This window comes from Callithrix jacchus, chromosome 21 (assembly GCF_049354715.1).
Source record: "Callithrix jacchus isolate 240 chromosome 21, calJac240_pri, whole genome shotgun sequence".
NCBI lineage: Eukaryota > Metazoa > Chordata > Mammalia > Primates > Cebidae > Callithrix > Callithrix jacchus.
Genome location: NC_133522.1, coordinates 52,021,731 through 52,034,402, shown reverse-complemented (window position 1 = coordinate 52,034,402; position 12,672 = coordinate 52,021,731). Strand labels below are relative to the sequence as shown.

At 49.9% G+C, this 12,672-nt stretch overlaps 1 protein-coding gene across 14 annotated transcripts in view; it reads right to left on the bottom strand.

Moving 5' to 3' along the window:
• Nucleotides 1-4,565: 4,565 nt before the first annotated feature.
• The window catches only part of PCNT (pericentrin), a 120,864-nt gene continuing 112,757 nt past the window's right edge, over nucleotides 4,566-12,672 (bottom strand). For 10 of the 14 annotated variants that reach the window (XM_078358656.1, XM_078358657.1, XM_078358659.1 and 7 more), the window contains 6 exons: nucleotides 11,093-11,212; nucleotides 10,222-10,451; nucleotides 8,369-8,445; nucleotides 6,346-6,487; nucleotides 5,466-5,593; nucleotides 4,566-4,922 (listed from right to left, as the gene is read on the bottom strand). In XM_078358656.1, the coding sequence (XP_078214782.1) occupies nucleotides 4,858-4,922; nucleotides 5,466-5,593; nucleotides 6,346-6,487; nucleotides 8,369-8,445; nucleotides 10,222-10,451; nucleotides 11,093-11,212 (762 nt within the window). In that variant the 3' untranslated portion in view covers nucleotides 4,566-4,857. Of the gene's footprint in view, nucleotides 5,038-5,465; nucleotides 5,594-6,345; nucleotides 6,488-8,368; nucleotides 8,446-10,221; nucleotides 10,452-11,092; nucleotides 11,213-12,672 lie in introns of all 14 variants that reach the window. The other 4 variants (XM_078358658.1, XM_035283167.3, XM_078358666.1 and 1 more) reach the window with 2 other exon arrangements.

Below are 12,672 nucleotides of genomic sequence, written 5' to 3'. Positions count from 1 at the left end.
ACATGTTCAGTGCCCTTGCCATGTATGCCACCTGGGACTCTGCAGTTTCCACCTGTACAAAGGCTTTCATCAGTGTGTCCCTTGACCTTGGACTTTTGTTTTGAGACAAAAGAGTCTTGCTCTGTCACCCAGCCTGGAGTGCAGTGGTGTAATCTCAGCTCACTGCAACCTCTGCCTCCCAGGTTTAAGGAATTCTCCTGCCTTAGCCTCCCAAGTAGTTGGGACCACAGGCTTGCGTCACCATGCCCAGCTAATTTTTGTATTTTTAGTAGAGACAGGATTTCACCATGTTGCCCAGGCTGGTCTCGAATTCCTGAGCTCAAGTGATCCACCCACCTTGGCCTCCCCAAGTGTTGGGATTATGGGTATAAGCCACTGCGCCTGGCCAACCTTGGACTTCTAAGCCTCCCTAACTGTAAGAAATAAGTTCGTTTTCTTTATAAATTACCTAGTTTCAGGTATTCTGTTGTAAGGAACAGAAAATGGACTAAAATGGGATATACCTATTAATACGCAGTTCACACTGCCCATCCTGCTGTGTGATCACCAAGCCACCTGCTGTAGTAACCTATCAGCCCTGGAGGTGCTGTGTCTGTGTGGTATAATAAACGTGGTTTTTGCCTCTGGCTCACAGCAGAGCCCCTAAAATCCTTGGAATTTCCTGCAGTGTCTTTTGTATGAGGATCCCCTTTTACCCTTACCTGAGTTTACGTTAATGAGGTGATTGTGGTGGGGCCCCTTCCGGATGGGGGCTGGACACCAGAGGACCCAACCACATGACTGGAGGGTTTGGATTTCCGGCCCCACCCTCAAACCTCTGGAGAGGGGAGGGGCAGGAGGTTAGGTTCAATCATGTGATGATAATACAATCCATCATGACTATGTAATGAGGCCTTGATAAGAACTCTTGGACAATGAGGCTCAGGGAGGTTCTGGGTTGTGCTGGGAGGGCAGTGCACCTGCAGTGGTCACAGAAGCTCTGGGCCCCACACCTGTCCTCCTCACCTTTTCCACCATTTGGCTGTTCCTGAGTTGCACCCTGTATAATAAACTGGTAATCCCAAGATTAATAATAGAATGACTTTGAGTCATTCTAGCAAATTATTAAACCTATGGGGTCGGGGGTGAAAACCTCCCGAACTTATAATTGGCTGGGCAGAACTGCAGGTAGCCTGGGAACACCACTGGTTGATGTCTGAAGTGCAGGCTGAGTCCTTAGCCTATAGGGTCTGTGCTAACTCCAGGCAGTATCAGAACTGAAGGACTTTAGGCCAGGCACTGTGGGTCATGCCTGTAATCCCAGTACTTTGGAAGGCCAAGATAGGAGGATCACTGAACCAAGGAGTTTGAAACCAGCCTGGGTAACAGGGAGACCCCGTCTCTACAAAAATAAATACATTAGTAATTAAACTAATAAATGAAGAATTGAAGAACTTGTCCTTAACTTGTGGGATCTGTGTCAATTCTGACTCTAGGTAGTGTCTGAATGGAACTGTAGGACAGGCAGCTGGTGTTAGAGAGATGAGACTCCAGGGGGCAGCATAGAGGCAGCTCAGGCTCTATTCACTCCTCCCGCTCTGGCAGGGGCGGAATGGAGGCAGCTCAGTCTCCACACACTCTTGGCGCTCTGTGGTCCCCTGCATATCTGTTCGTTACTATTCTGCACAGGAATTCGCTTTTTCTACCCGAAACCCATTTGCAGACTTCCCAAATTCCTAATTTATCATCCCTTCTGACCAGAGAACTTGACAGCAAGTATGACTCTAAGTGCATGGTTGTGCGATACCCTCATCTTACCCCAAACTCCTATCACTCAAGCAGCTCATTGAGTGCAAAGGCCCCCTGAAGGCTCAATGATGATGCCAGACTGAAGACAACACCCTGTCAATACGGAGTGCTACGATACAGGGTGTGGCACAGGCTTCTTGGGAACACTAGGTAGTGCCACTTCTCCTACAGACAGCATATGCCGGATTGGAAACATAAGAGCTGCTGATAGGAATGGCACCAAATAACGCCAGGAGGAATTTTTTGCTTCTCCTAACTGAATGCTGTTGTCCCGAGGGAGGACTGCTTCTACCATATGACGGTGGTACCTTTGAACTAGCGGTTGAGAGCGCGGCCTGAGCCAGTGCGCAGGGATGGGGTTACTGTACTAGCTGGTGCTACTGATGGCAACTGGTGAGGGAAATGGGGTGGCTCATACACAACGAAAACAGCAACATCTCTATCTGCAATCGAGCGTCTCCACGGGCACCTTTTGGTACTGAGGACTTTGAGGTTCAGTTGTGAAAGAAGAGTCCTCTAAAGAAAAGACCAGGCCAAGTGCGGTGGCTCAAGCCTGTAATCCCAGCACTTTGGGAGGCCGAGGCGGGTGGATCACGAGGTCAAGAGATTGAGACCATCCTCGTCAACAAGATGAAACCCCGTCTCTACTAAAAATAAAAAAATTAGCTGGGCATGGTGGTGCGCGCCTCTAATCCCAGCTACTTGGGAGGCTGAGGCAGGAGAATTGCCTGAACCCAGAAGGCAGAGGTTGCGGTGAGCCAAGGTCATGCCATTGCACTCTAGTCTGGGTAACAACAGTGACACTTCGTCTCAAAAAAAAAAAAAAAAAAAAAGACCATTAAGGCCTCAGATCTTTCAGGAAGGAGGTTTCAGTCACTCCAAGGTGCTGACAGGACTGGAAAACAAGGACTAGGTGATGGATGAAGACAGGAGTATCAACTAGAGGCTCATGACAAGTTGCAAAAACAAGAACTGCAGCATTTTAAACTTCAGGGTACACACTGATCACTTCCCCCTTCCTAATTTGATATGATGTTATTGGTGCATTAACTTTATAAACTAGTTGGTAAGTCACCAAACCACAAAGGGCTGCCCCAGCCCTGAAGAAGTCTGTATTACCTGAGGCGCCTGGACCATGGAGAGATGCCCCATGGGCCCTGGGATTATAGGCGGGTGCCACCACGCCTGGATAATTTTTTGTATTTTTAGTAGAGATGGTTTCCTCATGTTGGTCAGGCTGGTCTTGAACTCCTGACCTATTGATCCACCCACCTCCGCCTCTGCCTCCGCCTCCCAGAGTGCTGGGATTACAGGTGTGAGCCACCGCACCCAGCCTACCCACTAAATTTAATATTTAAAAAAGACTTTGCCATGTTTACTTCATATACATTTTCGTGTTTTTTAAGGTTAAACAGCCATATCGTATACAATTTCAAAGCAAATTGTATGGCTGTTTAACCTTAAATAATTCAGCATACAACCCCTAAGGAAATCACTCTCTTACATAACCATCATCACATCTAAGAAAATTAACAATCCTAGAATCTATCCAGTACAGATTCAAATTTACCCAGTTACCCGGCCAAAATCTCTTAAGTCGCTCCCTCCCGAGTCGGGTTTTGTGCATTGCCTCTGGCGACAGCTCCCTGGCTACTTTAACCTCGAGCAGGCGCCTCACATTCGCCCTTGCACCGTCTCTGATTAAACGAGGGCGGTTAACTGTACGTTTGATTTTATTCCTCCTTCAATAAATGGTAAGTTAGGGCTGGGCGCAGTGCCTTAAGCCTGTATTCCCAGCACTTTGGGAGGCCAAGCAGAGGAGGATCACTTGAAGCTAGGGGTTCAAGACCAGTGTGGGCAACAGAATGAGACCCCATCTCTACTTAAAAAAAAAAAAAAAAAAGTGTGGCAGTATGTGCCTGTGGTCCCAGCTACTTGGGAGGCTGAGGCAACGGGGCTGCTTGAGCCAGAAGCCAGGGAAACGAAGTGAAACCCTGACTGTAAAAGAAATACAAAAATTAGTGCCAGGCATGGTGGTACATACCTTAGTCCCAACTACTCGGGAGACTAAGCAGGAGGATCGCTGGGGCTCCGGAGGTCAAGGCTGCAGTGAGTTGTGACCACGCCTCTGCACCTCAGCCTGGGTGACAAAGCAAGGCCCCGTCTCCAAAAATAAAAATTTTATGCCTGTCAAGTACATTTTTGGGTAAAGGGTCCTTGGCTAGGTATTACTATGTAGTCTAAGTGAGTATGAATGAAACAAAAAAGCATGGCTGGCTGGGCACGGTGGCTCATGCCTGTAATTCTAGCATTTCGGGAGGCCGAGGAGGATGGATCAGTTGAGGTCAGGAGTTCGAAACCAGCCTGGCCTACGTGGTGAAACTCCGTCTCTACTAAAAATAAAAATGTTAGCCAGCTGTGGTGGTGTGCACCTGTAATCCCAGCTACTCGGGAGGCTGAGGCAGGAAAATTGCTTGAGCCTGGGAGGCGGAGGTTGCAGTGGGCAGAGATCGCATCACTGCACTCCAGCCTGGGCAACAGAGTGAGACTCCCTCTTAAAAAAATAAAAATAAATTAAAAAAGCATGGCCGTAAGAGGTGGATACACAGTGGCAACATCTTAAAAAAGTAAGAAACCAAGGGAGCAAGAACAGCAGGTGAGCGGCCATTCAAGAATGCTTTAAGTTCCACGGAAAACGTCTGGCTTCTGTCTGTTTTATTTTTTTAGCCAGTGAGAAAAGCAAACTGTATAAAATGGATAAAACAATACAAGGGCTATTCATAAACAAAACAGTGATTACATTTTATTCCTTTTTGGGTTGTTCTGTTCTTATTTTTAAGTGAAGTTTCCATCTATACACTTTAAGAAAATAAACACAACAACAGAAAGCCATTCTCTGTGTCCATCCTGGAGGCAGGAAGGATGGGTCTGTCGACACGCACAGAGCGGCACAGCCAGGGTTGTGCGTTACCTCACGAAGGTCACGTGCCTGAAACACACGAAGGGTTCCACGGAAAACACTCCATCTGGCTGTGCAGCCATGCGTCAAGGTGAGGACAAGTACTTAATTCAAGGCATCTGGGGGCTGGTGTCACGGCACGTGCAGAGTAGTGCCCATGCCATCCCACGAGCTTCTGTGGGAAAAGGGAAAAACAAATCTTTTCCTCAAATAGAATTGTCACAGGTAAGAGCCACAGGATTTTATTCAGTGCTTAATCTTCTGGTGGCAGGATTTCTTTGAAACAGAATCTGCAAATAAATAAAAATGAGGCAGCAAATTTGTTACAAGGCTTCGCACATCTTTTGAAAAGAATTTCACAATTTTACACTGTCACTGAATTCATGTAAATTTTGGTAAAAATATGAATTATACAGTGGTTTAAAGTATGATATTTAAGAAACACTGGTCGAAATATAATCTTTATGTTTGCTATCAATTTAAGAGAAAGAACAAAAAAGTCCAGACAGTGATTAAGTCAGACTGACCGCAGCACAGAACGCTGAGCGGACTTTTGTGAGATTCCCCACTTATAACCAACATTCGAACGCTGTGACACTGACCCTCCAGACTGAAACTCAGTTCTACCACGCTGAACACTAGCCAGCTTTCAATGGGCCCTCCATGTCCAGGGTACAGTTACGATGCCTGATAAACACCCAGCGAGGATGTGCATTACCTGCTATCGCCCCGCCGAGCCTTTGCTGGATCATTTCTAAATGGTGAATATACTCTGTCAAAGAATGTTCTGGATCTTGAGAAGCGGTCAGAGATCTTTCTAATCTTGAATTTGGGGATGGAGTGGCTCTTCAAACAAATTACCACCAAGGGGAGAAAAAAAAAATTGTTGAGTTTGACAGAGGGAGCCATGGTGCGTGAGTGCGGAAGAAAGGTGCCAGCCAGCCAGCCCCGTGGGGATGGATGACTCAGGGCTGTTTCCTTCAGATTCTTTCTTACAAAAAGTGCTACAGTGGTTTAAAAGCCACCTTCTGTGCAATGTTCCAGAGTAAAGACTATTGTCTATTACTTTGTTTGCTAAATCTTCGACAATGTACCTGCTACGCAACCTGGATTATGCACCAGGTCCCACCTGCCTTTCCTCATCTTCCCGTACTGTTGCTTTGTCTGGGGTGATACCTGCCCTGCTCAGTCCTCACCTTGGTCGCCCTTCCTCCTAGCCTTCTACCGGGCCCAGGGAGCACCAGGGGTTTCACTTTTCCCTCTCCACCCAGAGCTTCCAAGAATCTTCAGGGCAAGGAACGTGCCTTCTTCACCTGGGCACATCCCTCACAAAAGGGGCCCTCAGCCACCATAACCTGCCACCATAACTAAAGATCACAGCACCAGCCTCTGGGGGACCAGAGCCACCAGACAGAAAATTCAGGCCCTCCCCCAAAACAGAAATGGACTTCTAGGCCCTCATGGATTCACACTAGAGTTTCCTGCCTTGCTCTGGGCTGAGCCAAAGCCAGAACTTTAAAGATGAATTTCCCTGAGAACCTATGTAGGCTGGAGGGAGAGCACTGGCAGGACAAAGACCTGAAGACATCACCACTGACCTTTCCCCACTGTGCGGGGAGGCTGCTGCTGCCCGTCCATGGCCTCTGGCGGGGTCTCTGGCGTGGCCCAAGGGCACATCCCGGGTTGGGGGGGATTCTCTGGTTCTGGCTGGAGACTGCTGTGGCCGTCGTGCTCGGGGTCCTTTCCCAGAATTATTTCACGACAAAGGGATTAGGAAAAGAAATGAATGCATTTTAGTAAAGGCCCATATATCAAAATTTTAAATATATAAACTTGTAAGAGTCTGTATGGCAATTTTGAGACATTTTTTAAAGTATCCAAATTACAGTATTATCTTTTTAAAAGCTTGGAAGCAACCTGAGCTTTGATTATCTGCATCCACAAGGGCAGCCCATCTCTAGGGGAGTGCCGGGGGTCTCAGGTAAGACCTGCGTGGGGGTCCTGTCAGTTCTGAGAGCTGGCTGAGGAGGAAGGAGGGGAAGGAACCCTGGAGACCACCAGGTGTGACTCAGAGGGGCAAACTTTCCTGATGACCAGAAGGCTGAATCAAAGCATGTTAATTTCAAGAAGCACCTATTAAAATGCAGAAGTCGAAACTGATTATAGCTGCCAGGCACAGTGCTCAGGCCTACAGTCCCAGGTACTCAGGAGGATGAGGAGGGAGGATGCCTGAGCCCAGGAGTTCACGGCTGCAGTGAATTGTGACTGTAACATTGCCTTTGAGCCTGGGTGACAGAGCAAGCCCGTCTCTAGACAACAACGACTTGCAGAGGCACTTCCAGGAATGCCCAGTCACGGTGGCAGTCGGCAGTGGCTCAGGCAGCCCAAGCCCGCAGGCCCAGGGAGCTGCATGCCTACCCCACGACGCCTGCCACTCTGGGACAAGAGCCCCTGGAAATGCCCTGCTTTGGGGCTGGCTCCTTCGGCACTAGTGCAGCCAGCTATGCTCTCTGCTGTGGGGGGTAACGGCATGGCAGAGAACTCCTGAGACCAAGCAGTGAGTGAGCCGGAAATAAGCATGACGCTCTACAAGGAAAGAGGCAGTGGCGGGAAGTGAGTTTCAGCTGCTCTGGGGAATAAAGGCCATTTCGCTAACCACTAAGAAAGAATCAACATACTGAGCATCTCAGGGTTTCCCACCGCTGCACGCCCCCATGAACCACGTTCACAGTGAACGCAAGCCTTGACCTCCCTTCACTGCGCACACCCTGCCTCTAGACTACGTCCTGACAGACTTCATGGATTCTCTTACCATGCTTATTACATCCCCAGGAACACTGAAAAATGATCCAGAAGTTAATGAAAACGCTACAAGGAGTAGGAAGCAAGGTCTGTGGTCCAGCTGTTAATGGGGCAGGAGCCTCACCTGGGCAAGGGGTTAATGGGGCTGGAGTCTCACCGGGGCAAAGGGTTAATGGGGTGGGAGGCTCACCTGGGCGAGGGGGTTAATGGGGAGGGAGCCTCACCTGGCCGAGGGGTTAATGGAAAGGGAGCCTCACCTGGCCGAGGGGTTAATGGGGAGGGAGCCTCACCTGGCCGAGGGGTTAATGGGGAGGGAGCCTCACCTGGCCGAGGGGTTAATGGAAAGGGAGCCTCACCTGGCCGAGGAGTTAATGGGGAGGGAGCCTCACCTGGCCGAGGGGTTAATGGGGAGGGGAGCCTCACCTGGCCGAGGGGTTAATGGGGAGGGAGCCTCACCTGGCCGAGGGGTTAATGGGGAGGGAGCCTCACCTGGCCGAGGGGTTAATGGGGAGGGAGCCTCACCTGGCCGAGGGGTTAATGGGGAGGGAGCCTCACCTGGCCGAGGGGTTAATGGGGAGGGAGCCTCACCTGGCCGAGGGGTTAATGGGGAGGGAGCCTCACCTGGCCGAGGGGTTAATGGGGAGGGAGCCTCACCTGGCCGAGGGGTTAATGCAGAGGAAGCCTCACCTGGCCGAGGGGTTAATGGGGAGGGAGCCTCACCTGGCCGAGGGGTTAATGCAGAGGAAGCCTCACCTGGCCGAGGGGTTAATGGGGAGGGAGCCTCACCTGGCCGAGGGGTTAATGCAGAGGGAGCCTTACCTGGCCGAGGGGCTCTGCCTTGTGCCAGGGCTCCTTTCCGATCTACTTCTTGCCATTTCTTAACCAAAAAACGCAATCTACAAAAAAAGGAGACAAGACACACTTAAAAGTACAACAAAACTGGAAGGGAAAGAACAAAGAAAGCCCCACTGACTAAACACACACATGGGCCCTCACTGCCCACCAGGACCAGGATGCCAAGGTCAGCCAGTCTGTTCACTCAGGCCTGGCTGCCAGGTGCACGCATCCAAAGTGCTGGCGGGGCTGCCGGCGATGGAGACCTTCCCACGCATGACCACCTGACAAAGCCTCACGACGGCCCCATTGTGGACCATCCGGCCCCCCTCCCCCAGACACCTGCCACGGCCCAGCCCAGGACGACTCCAGTTCACAGCCAGCCAGACTGGTGACTGGGAAACACACCGCTCCCACCTGGTGCCCAGGACCCTCCCATCTTCCTGTCACAGATGCCACTGGACAAGCTCAAAACACGGAGACCCTAGCCCTCGTGGGAGCCCGTCAGATGGCAAGCACACAGGGTGTGGGTGACGGGGGCATGCAGGGTCGGGGTCCAGGGCCCCAGACACCCCCGCCAGGATGGTCTTCAGGACAAGCATCGCATCTGTGGCTTCCCTCCTCTGAGGCACGGCAGATGCTGCCGATTCCTCCACGAGACCCATCAAGGCCCCTTGGTGGCAGCTACCCTAGGCAGTGCTCTCACAGGGACACACTGACTGCCCCTGTCTGGGACACTGCTGCCTTTGAATGCTCTCCCCTCCTCAACAGGAAGACCCTGGATGTAGGGTCTGGGTCTGCTGACCTTCCCCATCTAGTGCCTAAAATGGTTCCTCATGCAGGCCGTTCTCCCCACAAACATAGGATGGACAGCTGGGTGGGTGGAAGGATGGACAGTGGAGGCCTATGGTCAGGAGAGCTCAGAGACAAGGAGACACAGTGCCCCAGGGCCAGAGAGGCTGAGAGCACAGCACCCCAGGAGGCCTTGCCTGCACCTGACTCTGCCTGGCCCACAGCCCTGATGACCGAACTGGCTCAGGGCCCGGTCTCGGAAAGCAGCAGGCCTCCTGGCTGCTCTCTGCTGCATCTGCCCCTCCAGACAGGCCCACACACAGCCTTGGCAAACACCTCTCTGTGGGCATCAGAAGCAGGCACAGCTGCACAACGTTCAGGGGGAAAACACTGTTAGAAATCCAGCACGTTCTAAAACTAGGAAATGAAAAAAAAAATTCGTGGCATGAAACCCATTAAAAGGCAAAATGGGCCAGGCGCGGTGGCTCATGCCTGTAATCCCAGCACTTTGGGAGGCCAAGGCGGGTGGATCACGAGGTCAAGAGATCGAGACCATCCTGGTCAACAAGGTGAAACCCCGTCTCTACTAAAAATAAAAAAATTAGCTGGGCATGGTGGCGCGCACCTGTAGTCCCTGCTACTCGGGAGGCTGAGGCAGGAGAATTGCCTGAACCCAGGAGGCGGAGGTTGCGGTGAGCCGAGATCGCGCCATTGCACTCCACCCTGGGTGACAAGAACTAAACTCCGTCTCAAAAAAAAAAAAAAAAAAAAAAACTAAACAAAAACGAAAACATAAAAAGGCAAGATGTTCCTCTGCAATACAGAGCTCTCCTTAAATCTGCAGTTTCAGAAGGTGGCAGCTTCATACGTGACTTCCTGAAGACAAGTTCATCATCTCTATTTTCTTTAAGGTCTCCAATGCCATTCATCTTATAAAACAGAATATATTACAGAGTTTCATGAAATAAAATCACCTAAAAGCATGTAGCGTGCTGCCCGTTCAGAGACAGACGCAGAACGTGCTGACTGAATGTGGCGGCACTGACCTTAATATCGCGATGACCACCCTGACAGCCGTGCGGAACTTGGTGAAGGGACGAGACGTGATCTTCCGCTCGGCTTTGGAAGGAAATACCCCCAAATGGGCAATCATGGAGAGCGTTTCTTGTTCAGAATCCTGGAATCCGCCAATCAACAGCAAAAGATACTTCTTTTGATAAATCAGAGCTTTTCTAAAGCTCTCTGCTCTCAAATAATGTAGGTATAATTTTTCCGTCTAAAAAAAAACAGTAAAGTTTTATCATAGGAAACAAAGACTATCTTGCTGACAAAAGCACATTTACACCATTGCTCTTGGCAAAGAACCATATTGTTTCTTCTCAGCAATCATCACAGAGGTCATCATCCTTGCAACTGTATCTGTGGCCAGAAACAACCTTGCTGTTCAAAGATCAATCTGTATTAGTCAGACAAAGCTCCTCCCTACAGCATGATCAGATGAGCCCCTATGAGGGCTCCTTGATAGCCACTTAGGTTAGGTCCGAATGGGGCACGGGGGTGGATGTCAGTCACAGGGTGGGGGCTGTGCCATCGGGAGACTGCCGAGGAGCTTCGGCCAAATCCCGGCACGTCCTGGGCCAGGGCTCCTGCAGGCTGCAGAGGCTGTCACTTGCTGGCTTCGTCAAAGCTGTCCATGTTCCCACGCTTAACTCACAAGCACAGAAACTCAGTATTTGTCCACAACTAAACCAAGATGCAAACCACAGTTTATTCTGTCCAACTTCCTTTCCTTTCAGCGATTTGACTGCTACACCTGGTAGACGAGAACCTTGTGGTCACGAGAATGCTTTGCCTGCAATTTACAATCCCAGGACTTAAAAAAGCACCAAAATTCTATACTCAGGACACTGTCCCTACCTTGACGTTGCTGGTGTTGGCTTCCCTGCTGGCAGCCAATGGAAGCCGGCCGGGGTCTGGGCACCTCAGGGAACTCTCTGGAACCGTTTCATCTGGCTTCCAAGCAGACCTGTCCGGCCTCTGTAAGGAAGCACAGCCAGCACTGTCTACAGAGCTGCTCGTCAGCAAGAGCAGGTTAGGAGAGACACGCTCCCACCCCACGCGCAGAAGGCCGTGTGCGGGGAGACCAGGCTGACCACACCAGGCCTGGCCTCTCCTCATCCTCAGCACGGTCTAGCTTACTCCGTGCTGTGGTCAGTCAAGGAATTAACATGCGGTAACTATGACATGCCACTTGCTGAAGTATGACTGCAAAAAAGGTACACTTTAGTAGGTCACAGAAAACCATGTATTTATAAAATCACCCCAAATTCAAAGCTTGAAGCCTTAAACACTCTAATATTCTCTTGTCCTACTAATGCCAATCACTGGAAACTGCAAATGCAGTCTGCTCTCTACATCTGTGGATTCAGCCGACGGCGCGTGAAAAATACTCAGAAAAAGTATGTCTGTATCAAACGTGTGCACTTTTTTCTTGCCCTGCACCCTAACAACACAGGATCATAACTATTTCTGTAGCATTTCCACCGAGTGAGGTGCTGCGAGTGATCGTGGAGGTGACTGAAGAGTGTACGGGAGGACATGCATAGGCTGCCTGCTACCACCACCTCAGGTCAGGGGCCGAAGCAGGAGGATCCCGAGCCTGGGAGGTCAAGGCTGCAGTGAGCTGTGATTGTTCCACACTCCAGCCTGGGAGACAGAGCAAGGCCCTTCTCAGAAAAAAACCCAGAAGTGAAAGAGACCGGTGTAAGAGGTCCCAAGCCATCTGGTTCCACTTACACAACCTTCTGGGAAGGAGCCACGGCCTGTGGCAGGCAGGGTGGCTGCTGCTCTTTTGCGGGGGCCGTCGCTGTGTGATCTAAGAGCGGTGGTTACTATGAAGGTTGCGGGTGTGTGTGTATAAACTTATATGACATAACACCAGAAAAGGGCAAATTTTACTGCATGTAAATTTAAAAATAACTTTTAAAAAGTTATAAAAAATGAAGCAAATCACAAACAAAACAACCTAAATACAAAAGAATAAAAAATAAATCAGGCATTCCAGAAGACAACTCTACCTAACTATACCATTAAGAATACTGTAAGTCAGCTGGATGCGGTGGCTCACGCCTGTAATCCCAGCACTCTGGGAGGCCGAGGCGAGTGGATCACTTAAGGTCAGGAGTTTGAGACCAGCCTGGCCAACATGGCAAAATCCTCTATCTACTAAAAATATAAAAAGTGGTGGGCACTTATAATCGTAGCTACTTAGAAGGCTGAGACAGGAGAATTGCTTGAACCTGGGAGGTGAAGGTTGCAGTGAGCTGAGATCACACCATTGTACTCTAGCCTGGGTGACAGAGTGACTGACACTCTGTCTCAAAAAAAAAATAGAAAAAGAAAATTATATGTCACTTTAAATAAAACTCTAAATTCGAGCAGATTATTACATTCTCAGTCAAAATACCCTTTGGTTTTTTTTTTTTTCCTGAGATGGA